Source organism: Mustela putorius, unplaced genomic scaffold (genome assembly GCF_011764305.1).
Source record: "Mustela putorius furo isolate JIRA1106 unplaced genomic scaffold, ASM1176430v1.1 tig00000129_pilon_pilon_pilon, whole genome shotgun sequence".
Classification (NCBI taxonomy): domain Eukaryota; kingdom Metazoa; phylum Chordata; class Mammalia; order Carnivora; family Mustelidae; genus Mustela; species Mustela putorius.
The window spans coordinates 24,157,562-24,172,926 of NW_025421290.1; the positions used below are offsets into that span (position 1 = coordinate 24,157,562).

The following is a 15,365-nucleotide window of genomic DNA, read 5'->3' on the forward strand; positions in this document are numbered from 1 at the left end:
AACGTCCCCGAGAGGAGTGAGGTGGGAGGGGGTTTGAGGAGGAGGGCTGGGGACAGAAGGGTGCCGAGGGTGTAGCCTGACCTTGTGGTCCCGGGCCCCACGGTGGCTTCAAAGACCAGCAGGACAAGCATTTGGTGTCACTGGTGGTGAGGCCATGCTCCTGGGTCCACCAGGGCCACCCGCTTAGTTGTAATCAAGTGTGAGGTGTGTGCGTCCCTGGCCACCTCTGGAATCTGCTCATTAGCATCTTCTGTCATCCTTCCTGTGCTCCAGGACCTGTGAGGCCCAGAATGGGGCTCCTCCTCCGGTTTCCTGTGTTTTCCCCCCATCGAATATATTTGTACTTGCGGGGAGAGAATTCTAATAGGAAGGGAGCGTTTTCCTCCCACTCCACTCCCTGGTTCTGTTCTCAGAACTTCTCCCCAGCCATGACCTGAAGAGCCATGCCACGGGCCCTGTGTTCTCCCCCTTGGGTTGCTGCTGAAATCAGGAAGCTGGGAATCGGACCGGGGCTGGGATGTCGTCAGGGGGAGCCTCCAGGCTTGTTGACATCACGTGCACACACAGATGCACAGCCCTCGGCACCGCCAACTGGGGCGACAGACGCTCCCTGCAGAGTGTCCTGGCCAACCCCATTGCTCCCCCAGCAGGTAGGGCTGCCAGCCCCTGGAGGAACTTAAGAATTCTGGTAAGATCCAGCTTCTGGATTTGTAGCCCGGCTGGTGTCCCGGGGGCTCTCTCCCCTTCTTACATCACAGGGCACTTCCCAGCCCTCCGCCACTGAGCATCCGCTATGCCCACCCTCCTCTCACCCATTCTCGGGACTCTGGGTTTGTTTACAGCAGTTACCAATGGGATCTTTCCAGGAGGCAATTAGTACGGCTTCGTGTATGAAAAGAAACATCTGGGGCTTCCCCCAGCATCTTATGTTAGGATCTGAGAACACACTTAGAGGAGGGGACCCGGGGAGGCGCAGAGAGGTACAGAATCCCTCCTGGATCTCCGGAGTTAACATTTCGTCCGCCCCCGTCTCCGCAGAAGGGGGGTGGGGGGCGTGTCTCTGGGAAAGCCGCACCCTGAGTCCGACTCTTCCCTCCTGCCCGTCAGGCCACAGGGATGTGGTGACAAGACGAAACTGTGTGGAGATACGTGTGTGCCCCTTTCCCTCCTCTTTGCTTCTGCCAGTGACTGGCCTTTGCTTCTGCTCTTTGCAGAGGTCTGGGTTGGCACCAGGAGGGCTTGCTGGCCAGCTAGAGAGCTGCTCAGAGCACACCCCTGGGCTTGTGTTCTCCATCCTGGCTCTTTCCCACCCCACGCTGTCGGCCGGGTGTGACCAGGTGCCCGCCGAGCTGGCCAGAGTCAGCTGCGGCCTGCACAGTGGCTTTCTGTTCTGATTCCCAGGAGGGAGGGTCTCCTTGTCAGCAACCACCTCACGTCCCCACTAGATGGAGGGCCTGGCCTGTCGCCTTGGAGGCCCTGCCACCCCGAGGGGACGATAGATGTATTTTCTCAGCTTTCCTCGGGGACTGACTGCCACCGAGTCCTCTTGTCACTGGTGTTGGGGAGTGACTGATATGTCCTGGGCGTGACAGCTGCTAGTCACATGTGGCTCTTGGGGCCTCCGTGTGTGGCTGGTGTGACTGAGGAAGTGAAATTTTCCTGACGTTTGAAAACTGACACTTGATTCGGTTGTTGGAAGACTTACAAGTGTGTTGGGAAACTGCTTTTTTCAGATCAAGTGTTTCCAGTGAAAATTTAGCATCTGAGTTGACAAGGATTGTGGGTATAATCTTAGTGGATTCTAGAGACCTTGGTACCAGAAGAGAATGTAAAATACCTCGTTCATGATTTTATGTTGGTTGTATGGCAAAATGATAATATTTTGGATATGCTGACTTAACATATTTTCATACGTGCAAACACACCTTTTTTTCCTTATCCTTTTTAGGGTAGCTACTAGAACATTCAAAATTAATGTGTGCCTCATATTGTATTTCTACTGGACAGCTCTGTCCGTGCCCTCACACCTTGGAGCCTGCTTTTGCTGAACATGTGCTTGGCAGGCCTATAGGGAGAAGGTTAGTGTCTCAGGAGTGCTTTGGGCCACAGGAGAAGGTTAGTGTCTCAGGAGTGCTTTGGGCCACAGGAGAAGGTTAGTGTCTCAGGAGTGCTTTGGGCCACAGAAGAAGGTTAGTGTCTCAGGAGTGCTTTGGGCCACAGGATTAGATCTTAGGAGACCCACAGTGTTGTTTGAAAGGAACAAATTTAAAAAATCATCAATTCATAAAGTAATACTTCTGGATTGCACCAAGGGACACATTTCTTGTGGGCAAATTAAAAACACTGATGTGAAATACTCTGTTTGGGGAGAAGATACGTTTCTAGCAATAATTTCTAGCAGTGTTTCCAATGATCTTTTGCTGAGATAGTCATTAGCCTAAAAATACCACCTTGTTATTACTGGAGAATTCTTTGAGACGATTTCACATTCTATGTCTCCTTTGTAAGCGTGAGCACCCAGTCATAGCTCTGGTGCCCCCAGACGCTTGGACGGTGGGAGAGGGAAACCAGCCCGGGCTTCCGAAGGGACTGTAGCTGGTTGGACGGTGACAGCAAGTAAATCTTCCAGAAGCGGGGCTGAGCTCTTGAGTTCAGCGTGGAGGCAGAGTAGCAACTCCGTGACGGAATGGGCTTAATCTGGCCTGGAGTCCTTCTTTTTGCTGGATGAGTGAGTTAGAAAGTGGATTTTGCTGATTTTACTCTCCGTGTGTGTTTTGCCCCAGGGAGAGACTGCGGAATCTTTTGGCGCGAGCATTCAGTTGAGAGACTGTTTTGTAAGTGTGTTGACTTCTCTCGGCCCCGGAGGAGGGCTGAGGCTGCTCTACAACTTCTGCTTCTGTCCGGCACGGGTACTCGCCAATGAAGATGTGTTTGAGAGACCGTTAGCCTCTCACGTGGTGACCTGCAACCCCAGATAATAAAAACGCTCGCCGACATTGAGTGGAAAGGGGCCCGGTGTGTTTGGGTCTGCATCCGCCCCTCTCCCCCTGCCCCTAGTCTGGTGTGGACAGGAGCCATGGAAAGACACTGAGGGGGGAGGAGCAAATCACTTTATGTATATTTTGAAGGTATTGGCCTCTCCGGGCATGCTTGCCATGGCTACCACTCTGATTTGGACATCGTTCTGGGCTATTCAGCTGGGCCCCGTGGTGTTAGAGGACTGTGTGATTGTCCCTGTTTTCTTCCTCAGGGCTAGTTGACATTATACAGATTACAGAGATGCTCGAGTTCACCTGGTGCAATAGAGTGATGCTGGAAAGAAGCTGTCTTGCTGGAAACATTTTTCCAAAAGGCATCAGAGCGGAGCACCTGGCTGGCTCAGTCAGTTACGCACTTGCCTTCGGCCCAGGTCATGATCCCCAGGTCCTGAAGTCTAGCCCTGAACTGGGCTCGTTCAGCGGGAAGTGTGGTTGTCCCTCAGCCCTGCTCGTGCTGTCTCTCTCTCTCTCTCTCAAATAAATAAGTAAAGAAATAATCTTTAAAAAAAAAAAAAAGGCACAGGAGGAACTTCAGTGAAAAATTTCTGTAGTGACCCCTTTTGTAATCTTTTCAGACGAGAATACTTAGAGAAACCTACCCCCTTCCTTGTCTTCTGTAAAAATGAGACTTTAATCTTCCGATTGGTGAAAAGGCACATCTGGGCAGAGAAGACGACCTGTCCTGAGAAGTGCTCTGGGAAATGGGTGCGGGAGCTCGACCTGTCAGAGCCGCACGCTCCACTGGGGGAGCTTGTTAAAAAGACCCCAGACACGGGGGCATGACTGATAGCTTGGTGCCTGGGCCCTTCTTTCAAAGCCCCTTGGTGTGAGGGCCAGAAGGCGGCTCATTTCCTCGAGCCTCCTTTAACAGGGGCAGATTAGCTGTGATTTATCCCCTCCCCCGGGGGCGCCGCTGCTGTAAATGAGGGAAGTCTCATTTATAGCTTGGTCCAAAGACCTGCCGAATGCTAGGAACCTGAATCACTAGGTTATAAAGACTCCGTAGTCTCTCTCTCATCTTTGCTCTGTACTTTTTTTTTTAACTGCACCAGCAAACCATACAATAAAAATAAAGACCTCTCTTAAAAAGAAACTTAGACCTAATCCTCTATCCTTGGCCTGCAGTAGGCCTCTCTGCATTGGCAGGCGTGATTTTTATGTGTTAGTGATCAAGGCGGAAATGTACTTAACTTGGGCTTTCCTCGTTTATTTATGTCCTAAATATTCCTTCCTATTTTAGAGGATCCTCAGACTTAGCACTTACTGGCCACATGCTTATCCAGGGACAGACTGTAATTTTCTTAGTCATTCTTTAATTTTGTTTCCTGTTCTTAATGATATCTTTTCCCCTTTGTTTCTGTAGGAAGTTCTCCAGCAGCTGATCGTAATGAATTTGCCCAATGTCTTGATGATTGGCAAAGATCCACTGTCTGGTGAGTGGCAGCTGCCCCCTGGGGTGCCCGGGCAGCGCCGTGGGCTCTGAGCAGCTGCTGGACACACAGCTCTGAGCCAGCTCGGTGAAAACACGGCATCGTTTGGGTGAGCTTCTGGAAGGGGTGGCTTACTCCCCAGAGGCGTGAAGCCAAGAGCGCATTTTTTCCCTTACGAATGAGTCCTCCCAACCGCTGGACCCCTCTTTTGCAAGTGCAGAGGCAGGAGAGCCCACTGCTGTCTCTGGAGTTGCCAGAGGGGTCTCTCTGTAGTAAGCACAGAATCCACACCATTTTACCTGTTGGCAAGAAGGTCAGAGTATTTTGCAGGAACAAACATCCCTTCCTCGGGGATCCTGACATGCTTTCATTGACCCCGAGCTGGATCTCTCTAGCATGTCCTGTCTTGTTTCAGCTTTCATGCCTTCTGCTGGTCTCTGGAGACCAGCGTTGGGCAAGGTTTCTAAGTCCTGGGCTTGGACCCTCGGTGTGACTTTGAAGGACTGAAGGAAATGTCCTCCTGGACACCTTCCAGGAAAGCAGAGCTTAGGTCATACCTGCCAGCTAACTCACTGAGTGAGTTGAAGAGGGTGATGGATATTTTTTTCCTTGGCACGATCGTGTGCCTTGACCCGCACCTATGGCTCGTGGACGTCAGCGTGCAGGCCCAGGGACAGTGTACTCACTGGCTGGGACTTGTTCCGGTGGGGACCTGGCCGGCGTCGGTCTCTGGCCTCCTAGAATAGGTGAGGGTCCAGGAGTGCAGGAAAGGCCCCCCCACAAAAGTGGCTTTTACAGAAAAGACAAGCTTTCCTCCGTGGCATCTCCTCACCCTGTTCCCACTGGTGTCTGGCCCCTCTTGCCCTTTTCTTATGAGAGTAGCTGGTGTTACCTCAGGACTGAAGGAACAGAACTCTGACTGACCGGCCCAGGACAGTCCCCACAGAGAAGCCGTGTCTGAGTGCCGTGGCCCCAGGAGCTGCCGTCCTATCTGGAGGCACCAAGTCAGGACCACGGAGCATCAAATCACTTTCCTCGTGGCAGGTGTCCTTAGGGGCCCCGTGAGCTGGCGTGTGGCCTTATCTCGGCGTGAGCCAAAAGGAAGAGGTTTCTTGGACCTCCCCTTGATCACTAGCGCTGTGGGCCGTGAACGTTCACGGCCTTGCACAGTGACGGCTTTGCAGAGGCCGCCCTGGCCCACCTGCTGGCCCACCTGCTGGCATCTGGCAGCGAACACCCTTCCCCGCTCTGTGCGTCGGTAACAGGGAGCCCTTGGTTCGCCTTGGCCCTGGCTCTGCCTTCGGGCCGTCTGGCTTTGTTTCAGGGTTCCCCCAGGTTGAGGATGCCAGATGCAGCCCATTCTAGCCATAGTCCCGGGCCCCAGGGGCAGTTGGCACTCCCGTGTTTCCGTGGTAACATCAGGAAGGTGGGGGGTCTGCTTTGCTGTGCAGAATTGTGCTTCCTGTCCTGATTTATTCGGCGGCTGGTCTTAATAGGGGCGGGGAGAGATGCTCGTGGGAGGTGGGTAGTTCAAACTTAGCTCCTCTATTCTGTCCGCTCTGGGGGCAGCCAGGGGTGTAAGGTGAAGAGGCAGGTGAAGCAGCAGGAAAGAAGGACGCTCCCTCCTCGAGCCCCCGGTGAGCCCACCACGTGCTGGGCATCGTGGGTGTGTGAAAACATGGGAATGGGATTGTGCTTCTGGGGTGCAGCTGTGCCATCCCACTTACGATGAGACGACAGAGGCCTGTGGGGTCTAAGTGACGAGCCTGCGGTTACATGGCCTGTTAGCAGACCCTGGGTCCTGGGCTTCCCACCTGTGTCACACACAGACAGGCCAGGTTGGGCCAGGATTTGACCCTTTTGACCTACAGATGTGGCTCTGGCATATGGTTCAGCCTGACATTAAACACATCCCCCCCCACCCCACCCACCAACATCCCGCCATCCTGTCACCCCATCGTGCTGTGTAACTTGCCCACCTTGCCTTTGGTGGGGCCCCTCCTCTTCCCTGTCTGTGCCCCCCCCCCACCCTTTCCTGCTGCCACCTGGAAGCCTGTCCTCCAGAGGCCCCCTCACCAGCCACCTCCACACCCTGGTACCCTGGCTCCAGCCTCTCCCCTAGCAGAGTCTCTCTTCCAGCCTCTGAACCACATGGGCCCAGAGGGGGCTGTCTTTACGCAGAGGACCCAGGTCCCCATGTCAGGTCTGGTGCAGAGCAAAAGAATCTACACGGGTATGGACACTGTGACTTGTTTTTGAAATTGCTTTATTGAGCTATAGTTTTGTGCCATCACATTTGCTCCCCCTCAGGATACAACGTAGTGATTTTTTGTCGTGAGTGTATAGAATTGGGCAGACTTCACCATCATTCAGGCTTAGAACATTGTGGGGCCGCTGCTTTTGAGGCTGTGACTGGTGAACGGAGTGTCCCTAGCACCGTATAGAGTCAGTACCCATCCGTCGAAAAGGTAGTGTCACCAGCTCTGACGGACAGGCCGGGAAGAGAGCGTGCACGTTGGCCTGGCAGCAAGCTCGGGGGGCCTCCAGGCCGGCCTGACTCCCCGTGGCTTCAGCAAGCTCCGCCCGGGGGGCTGGGGCCGCCTCACCCCGCGTCACCGCAGGGAACTGTGAACTGGGTGCACGCTTGGGTAGTTCTGACAGGGGTCCCAGGGCCTCTGAGAACAGGGGAGGTTGACAAGGGAGGCCCGCCAGCGAGAAGACACAGAAGCATGTTTATGGAATAGTGTGTTCTGTCTTAAATTTTAAAACATAGATGAGTGAAGAAGCATTTTGGGTTTCTTTTTAAATAAAGAACAAAGCCTTTTGGTTTCTTTTTTGTGTGGTTGCCTAGAAGTGGGTTTGGGAGTTGGGAGGGGCGCTGCCTTTTCACTAATGCTGCCACACATATCTTAGGGGCAGGCTTGTGCTCTTGCTGGCTGGTGAGGGAACCGTACTGTTACTTACAACGTTTCCCAGTTCATGGTTTTGTTTGGTGGGTGGGGGCTTTTTCTTTGTCTTTTTTTTCTTTTGGCAAATGCACCTCAGTGGAGCCCAGCAAAGTGCCTAGTCAGACACCCACACACACACAGTGACATCCATCCCGAGACACCAAGCATTTGCCCCCAACCTCTGACCTAGGGAAGGAAGATGTCAGAATTCCTACTATTAAGAGATTTTTTTCTGTGTATAGAACCTGCCACACCCATTGAACAAAAGGATGTTCTCTCTTTTTTTTTTTTCTGCCTTGGGTGGGATTCAGCGACAGCTCCATGAATGTGAGGAAGAACCTCATATACTTTAAAGTGCTTTTCAAATCTCTCCTCAGGGGCGCCTGGGTGGCTCAGTGGGCTAAGCCACTGCCTTCGGCTCAGGTCATGATCTTAGGGTCCCGGGATCAAGACTCTCTCTGGCTTGGGCTCTCTGCCCCTCAGGCTCTCTGCTCGGCAGGGAGCCTGCTTCCTTCTCTCTCTCTCTGCCTGCCTCTCTGCCTACTTATGATCTCTCTCTGTCAAATAAATAAATAAAATCTTAAAAAAAAAAAAAAAATCTCTCCTCAGTGTCTGTCCCCGCCTGACCCCAAATCCCCTTTCTCTCTTGTCTCTTTTGTACCTTGATGGCCTCTCTGGGTGTTCTCTCTATCAGTATTTGGTTTTGCAGCGGTCTCTCAACTGGGTATCAGTCCCTTGGGAGGCGTCTGCCTAGTGCCTCATCACTGTGGACCCCACATCTTAGAGCCTGGCCTGGGGGTCTCATAGGACCCTGCTCTGAGCCCCTTGCTCACCTTTATATGACAGCTGTTGGTGGGAAAGCCTTGTGCTGGGGCTCTCAGGGCCGGGTCTCGTAGGGTGTCGTGTGTTGAGCTTCTGGCTGGCCAAATCCTGCCCTCCTCTCTCACCCACACTCGCTTGTCAGGCTGATGCCTCGGCTCTACCTTCCAAACACCTGAGCTCTTCTTCCCTCTTCCTGCCTCACTGCCGCCCCGGTTCCAGACACCCCTGACTTTCACCTGGCTACACACCAGAGTAGCCTTCTGCCCACCTGCTGTCCCTGTCCTTGCTTCCTGCCGTCTGTCCCCTGCCCTGGTCTCCTTAGCAAGTGAGTCAGATTGTGTTACTTTACTGCCCCCTCCCTCCTGGTGCTAGGACCCGTGCACGCTGGCCGGTTCCACCACCTGGCTCCCTTTTCCCAGGCACGCATGGGTCTTGGCTCAGGGGCCACCTGTGACTGCAGCCCCCTGGCCTCTGGGACCCCATCCCCTCATCCTGCTCTGCCCTCCCTTTCTCACAGTGTTTATCACTCTCTGGTATACTTGATCATTTATTTTTCATGACTGTTGCATTGTTTATCAACCCCCCCCCACACACATATATGCACGTGTGCGTACACATACACACACAATGTAATCTCTCATGAGGGCAGGATCTTTGGGTTTTTTATTTTTCTATTGTTGCCACTATGTTCTAGATGTCTAGAGCAGTGCCTGGCACATAGTAGGTGCTCAGTAAATGACGACTGCTGGAGACCCACCTTCATCCTCTCTCCTGTCCCCACTTTCCTGTTCCCTTCAAACGAGCGCTCCTGAGGAGAGTCAAAGACAAGCTATCCCAGATGGGAAGGTCAGATGTCCGTGGTCAGGGTCTCGTGAGAGCTGCTCTCTGCCCAAGCCCGTGTGTGCGGCTCTGCGAGGCCCGAGGGGAGGCCCTAGAAACTGCCCTCGCCTCAGTCTTGCCAGCTGCGCGTCCATTAAGTACACTGGCGTGATTTACCAGAGTCTGTTCTGGATGTCCGCTTTGTCCGTAAAGCAAGGAAAGGTTTTGGGCCAGACCTAGACCAGCTTCCCCGTCCCTTCAAGCTCTGTTTTCTCAGCAGCCAGACCTGTCACCGTGCCACACACAAAAAACTAGATTCGCCTGATGGGAAGCCAGGGTGGTGTTAGCAAATTAATTTCTCTGCTGAGTCATTCAACAGTCGTGCTGGGAGAGAGCATGGCTTTTCTTGCCAGGTTTGGATCCAAGTGCAGTGGTGGTATTCTGACTTGTACATGGCTGATCCCACGTCAGACGTGCAGAACGGGAGGGAGGGAGCCCCTGAGGTGCAGAAACCCAGCGAGAGAGGAGAGGGAAGGCATTCAGAGGCACACAGCGTTAGGATCCCCTGGAAGAGAGACGTATCTGTCACTGTGAGTTCTGCAGGGGGATGCATACATGGGCAGGCAGAAGTGCCGGCCGCCCTCCTCATTCTGCCTGGTGCAGACGCCCGGCGAGATCCCCGGGCCCTGGGAGGGCCGATCCCAGAGCCTACAGAGTGCTGCCTGCGAACACGGCCGGAGCTTTGGGGGAGAGCCTGGGGTCTTCCCTTTATCCCTATTCAGTGTGCTTGCCCTTGGTCTTTGGTTTTCTCCATGTACTGGGGGTCCTAGAGACACAGAAAGCACCATGAGGCGTAAGAGTGTTCTGAGCCCACGGATCCTGTGAATGTCCTCCGTCCCAGCCCATGCAGGCCTCCATTCTGATCGCTGCTCTGGCTGAGGAAACCAGAGAGCGACGTTCCAATCTGCCCCGCCCTCACCTCCCACATACTAGATGAGAATGACCCTATACCTTTCCTTTTCTGAGAAGGCTACCTACCCTTCAGCCAGAGCCCCCACAGAGAAGCTCAGCCTATCCCTCTCCTCCAGCTTTTGTGTCAATGCCCACCCTCTCCTGGGGGGTTCAGGGGCCCTGGAACCAAGCAGGCTATCTGTGCTCAAGAAGCTTCCAGTCTTTGTGAGAGAAAGGACAGGAGGAGGACAGCATTGGTAACTACTAGATCTGTTCCAGGGCAAGAAGCGATGCAAGTGTACTTTCCAAAGAGTGCAGAGCAGGTAATAAGCTCTGCCTAGGTGGGCCGGGAAGACTTCCTGGAGGAGGTGTTTGGCAGAGCATCAGAAAGGAAGGTGTCCTGGGATGGAAGAGCTTGAGGGGGGAGAATTGTGTTGGACTCCCATGAAGGGCACCATACTCAGGACACAGCTGACACACATTCAAAGGCCAGAGGGAGACGGGGCTCCCTGAGACTCCCGGAATTTAACAGTGTTTGCTTGCTCTCCTATCAAGGGCATTTTGGAAGTACTTTTCAGATCCCATGGAAGCCTTCCCTCGTGGTCCACACTGTGCTGCTCCGTGTTTCAGTGGTGAACAGGGAGATTGTGCGGGGCTGGTGTGCCCATGGCAGCCAGGAAGGAGGGCCCAGAGTCTGGATTATTAGGAACAATCTTCTTGTTCCCGCGAAGTACTGTCTTAACGACTACAAGGGCTGGCTTCCCTCCCCTGCCATCTTCCTGCAGTCCTACCCTCCCCCCTGTCCTGCTTGGCAAGGGACATGGTGGCAAGCATCCACCGTTGGAGGTTAATGAGACATTCTTGAGTTCTTTCTCCATACCTTTTTTTTTTTTTTTCAATTTCCCCCTAAGTCTGATCTTGTCTTGTATGCATATAGTTTTATTTCTGGTTTTATTATAAAAACCTCAGATCCTTGAAATGAAGAGGGAAGATGTAAGCGAACAAAAAGGAAAACCAACCTTGCAGGCTTCTGATTCTGTTTATGCTCCCTGTCCCCTCCTTGAGGGAACAGGCTCAGAAAATCTCCCAAACCCTATTTCGCATAGCGAGGCCACATCATGCCTCTTGGCTTCTGTGCTGCTGGCTGGGTTTAGAAATGAGTTTTTCAGTCCCATCTAGAATGCGGGGGGTTGCTGGCACTTCATTGGCAAGCTAGCCCTTGGCTCCTCCAGGAACGTGAGGAGCTTGGCTAACACCAGGCCCAGGCAAGTGTTCCAATGCGGCCAAAGGCTGGCCTTCGGAACAGCCCGTGGGATCGGCCTGGAGACCAGCCTTTGTTTAGCAAACTTCTTAGCGATGGGCTGTACACAGAGACGGCTCCCCTGGCTGCGATCACCACACCATGGCTTCCAGCAGGACTGTGCCCTGTGGCCGTGGCCATCCGCCGAGGAGGGACGAGATGTTATTTGTGAAAGGTCTTTATGGTCCCCGAGAGGATTTGGGCTTTGAGTCTTTTGCCTGGTGGTCGGGGGGGATCCTGCCTCCTGTCCTCTCCTGCCCACGCAGACGCTGGGTCTCCAGCTGAATTCTGGTGGTCGATTCTGCTTTTTCTGGTCTCTGTTACTGGCTGCTCAGGAGAAGTAGCTCTCACCTGCTGGGCCCGGGGAAGGCTGGGTGCGGCGGCAGTCGGGGGTGGGGGCCCTTTTTGTTGGTGGTGATGCTGTCCGAGGGGCACAGTGGGACTGTTTTGGGTGTTCTTTGTCATCTGGGAGCAGCTGCCTCCCGTCAAAGGCCTCCTATTGCCCACGTGGTGGTGCGGGGGGGGGGGGCTAAGGGGTGGGGGCAGGCTTGCTGTGGGTGGTGGACAGACACTGGGATGATGCGCTTGGGAGGCCTCTGCCCCATTTCGCACAGACATGTGACTCTGCCTGCCAGAGCCCACCTGCGATGACCATTTATTTAATAATTAAAGGGGTTATGGTAATGCCTGGTTGGGGCCACATTCTGCGTATGAGAAAGCTAGGTAAAGGTTTCACAGGGTTCACACTTCCAGACAGGGAGGTAGCAGGTGTGGGGGGGGGTGCCTGCCTCAGCCCGCATGGACCTGGACAGGTACATGGAGGATCCCCATGGGCCCACCTACCACCTACCACCACCTCGCCTTTCATACTGTTCCCCAGCAATTCCCCGGGGAAGGCAACCCTGACTGTTTAAATAGTAATAAACAGCTGTTCTTGATATAAGTGGAACCCCCAGGAGGACCTGCAGAGCTGTGCCCGTGTCGGTGAGTCCCGGGGTGTCTCCACTGAGGAGACAGGTACACAGTCATGCTCAGTGCAGGGCTAGTTTTAAATCAACGAAACAGGCCCACCATCATCCTCAGGAAACGGCTGTTTTTAAAACAAGAAACTGGGAAGAGCATAGTTGGTGATTGACTCAAGCCCGTAAGGCAGAGGAGAGCAGCGTGAGGAAGTATTAAGGAAAAGTATGTCCGTGCGTGTGTGAGGCCTCCATCGTGGCTGGGAAGGAAGGCAAGCCTGTTCTCTGGGTCCTTCTGCTGGGGGTTCGATGTGAGCTGCTCAGGTGACTGGTCTAGTCCGCAGGCGCGGGTTAACTACCTGCCCACTAGCACACTGGGATCAGATGCTCAACCAGATAGAGCCTTGCTCTGGAAGGAACTGGGACCATCGGTAATGACAGGGATGGTAGAGAGTTGGGGCAAAGCAAGCAGTGGCCAATCTGGAACCAGATCTGAGTTCGGGACCCCGCTTATCTAAACCTGTTCTTGTTTGTAAGATGGAGAGAATACTGTGCTCTGGGGGTTCAGTCCAATGATCATGTATTCTGTGCACGGGCAGACATGGTCTGTAGGCATGTGGGGAGACCAAATTAACTTGAATGGGTCCATTTTCTAGCCTGTGAGGGTTAAACCTTCAGCCTTGCTGGCCATTTGCAGATCTTGGGCTTCTGTGGTTGTAGGGAGTGGAGTTAGCGTGACGGAGGGGACTCCGTGTCGGTACCTTTCTCTGGTCTTAAAGGTAATCGCTGTCTTCCAACTGCCGCCAGGCAGAAGGTGTGCAGCTGGGGATTGGAGGAGCTCCATCTAAGAGGGGTCTTGGTGTCCCCTTGCCCAAATCCCCACCTTCATAGCTCAGTGATCATTTATAGACGATAAGCATTATTTCCTGTATCCAGAGACTAGGAGGTGGCTGCCTCTTAGCGAATCCGAATACAGCCAAAAAGGACTCTTGAGATCGTGTACTGGGCACGGGGGACGGGTTTTGTTTCATGTGTCAGCTTCCATTGATCAACAGTGGCTGTCACGTGCTCTGTTCAGGAGGATTCTGAGGCCTCATTTCAGGTTCCGTAAGAAGCCGGTGAGATGATGTGTACCACGGACTCAAGATGAAAGGATTTTCCAACCCAGATCTAACCCAGCTGCCATGTTTCAGAAGTTCATGTACTTTTTTTTTTTTTTAAGATTTTATTTATTTGACACACAGAGAAATCACAAGTAGGCAGAGGGGCAGGCAGAGAGAGAGAGGGAAGTGGGCTCTCTGCTCAGCAGAGAGCCCGATACCGGGCTTGATCCCAGGACCCTGAGATCATGACCTGAGCTGAAGGCAGAGGCTTAACCCACTGAGCCACCCAGGCGCCCCATGTTCATGTACTTTAATTGTCCAACCATCCTCCTATTCCCAGGCCCACCCTCACCCCACGTGCAATGTCAGATAGCTTCTCTTCTGTTTTGGAAGCTGACTACCACACATATCTGTAGCTTTATACGTATCTTCGATCAGCAGATGCATTCCAGCTCTGCGAAGAAAGGCCGCTGTGAGTTTCTCTGTGTCAAGGCTTCAGGAAGCAGGTAGGAAAGTAACTAAGGTTTTTCTTAGACTCAGCCATCAGCTCAGGCCATCATGGGATTCCCCCTGGGGTTTTGAGTAGATGCAGAGGCTGTCGGAGGTTTTCAGCCCTCCCCCCACTCCTTGGTTGCTTATGACTCACTCAGTACAGAAGTCCACATTGCTTCGTGCCCTGCTCCCATTTCTCACTCCGAAAAACCACTCTAGTGAGCTTAACCAGGAAGCATTTATAATTTGACACATGCTCTGTTCCCTTTCCTCCAGGCCTTGCATGTGCTGGTCCCGTGCCTGAAAAGCTCTGCCTCCCACATTGCTTCTCATCCTTGGGTCGCAGCTCAGAGGTCACTTCCTTGAGGAAGCCTTGCTTGAGCCTCACTGCAAGCTAGATGTCCTTCCTCTGGGTTTCCGTAGCGCTTGTTGGCTTTTTAGAGTTGCTGGCGGTCTCAGTCTGCACTCCTGAGCTCAGCGAGCCCCTGGCACGTAGTAGGTGCTTGGGAGGGTGTTGTCGGTAGGTCTATTTCTTCTTTGCCTGCGTAACTCTGTCCCTGAGCCAGTCTCGCTGGTAGGGACCCAGTACAGGGTCTTCTGGTATGTTTTGAAACTATTCAAATCCCAGATCGGGCGGATTTATGAAAATAGCAGTAGTTCGCCTTACTGTTGAAATCTTAAGAAATTGGGCAGCAGCTTCCCAGGAGAAACGAGGAATCTTGTGCTTTTTAAAATATATTTATTTTTCAAATTGCATAGGAATCTATGTATGGGGTGAAAATCACAGGGTGCATTTGTTGTAAGGGCGCCCGGGTGGTCTGGTCAGTTAAGCATCTGCTTCTGGCTTGGGTCGTGATCCCAGGGTCCTGGGATCGAGCCCTGCCCGAGGCTCCCTGCTCAGCGGGGAGTCTGCTTCTCCCTCTCCCTCTGTACACATGGTCTCTCTCTCTTTCTTTCTCAAATAAATAAAATCTTTTTAAAAATGAGTGAGGGCAGGGGTTAATTCCCTAGGACCCTGTTCATGGCCAGAAAGTTCATTTTAAATAATTTTTTTCCATGAAAATTTTTTCAAAGATTCTTTCTCTCCCTTTAAAACCTCTGCCCCGACTCTGTTCTAAAACATAGTGAACAGGAATTCCGTACTTTTCTAATGGGTATGAGTGAGTGAGTGACTCACAGCTGTCATTGTGTGTGGCTGCTGGGTGCTGAGGGAACAGAACCCTTTGTTCTCCCACCAAGCAGCAGAATGTGGGCTGAGCCCTTTGTGTACACGTACACGGGGTTTCTGGGCTCTTCCCTGCAGCCGGTGCCTCTGCTGCTGGCAGTGGGCCTGCCCAGGGCTTGTTCCCGCGGTCAGTTTGCTGTTTTTATGTGTTGCGAGCTGGGAATGTGGATCATTGGAGTTGCTTAAATTATTCTAGAGTATGATATAATTAGGACCTTTGGGGCCTTTCCTGTGAACAGAGCAGGTAGAGATTTGCCTTGTGAACTCTGACTTCCGTC

At 53.0% G+C, this 15,365-nt stretch overlaps 1 protein-coding gene across 7 annotated transcripts in view; it reads left to right on the top strand.

Annotated features, from left to right (window-relative positions):
- CCDC88C (coiled-coil domain containing 88C) overlaps positions 1-15,365 on the top strand; it is a 124,535-nt gene that overhangs the window by 46,357 nt on the left and 62,813 nt on the right. For 5 of the 7 annotated variants that reach the window (XR_006604137.1, XM_045071213.1, XM_045071222.1 and 2 more), the window contains exon 4: positions 4,402-4,471. Coding sequence is in view for 5 of the 7 variants with exons in the window: in XM_045071213.1 (XP_044927148.1) it covers positions 4,402-4,471 (70 nt within the window). In the remaining 2 variants the exon portion in view is untranslated. The other 2 variants (XM_045071234.1, XM_045071225.1) reach the window with 2 other exon arrangements.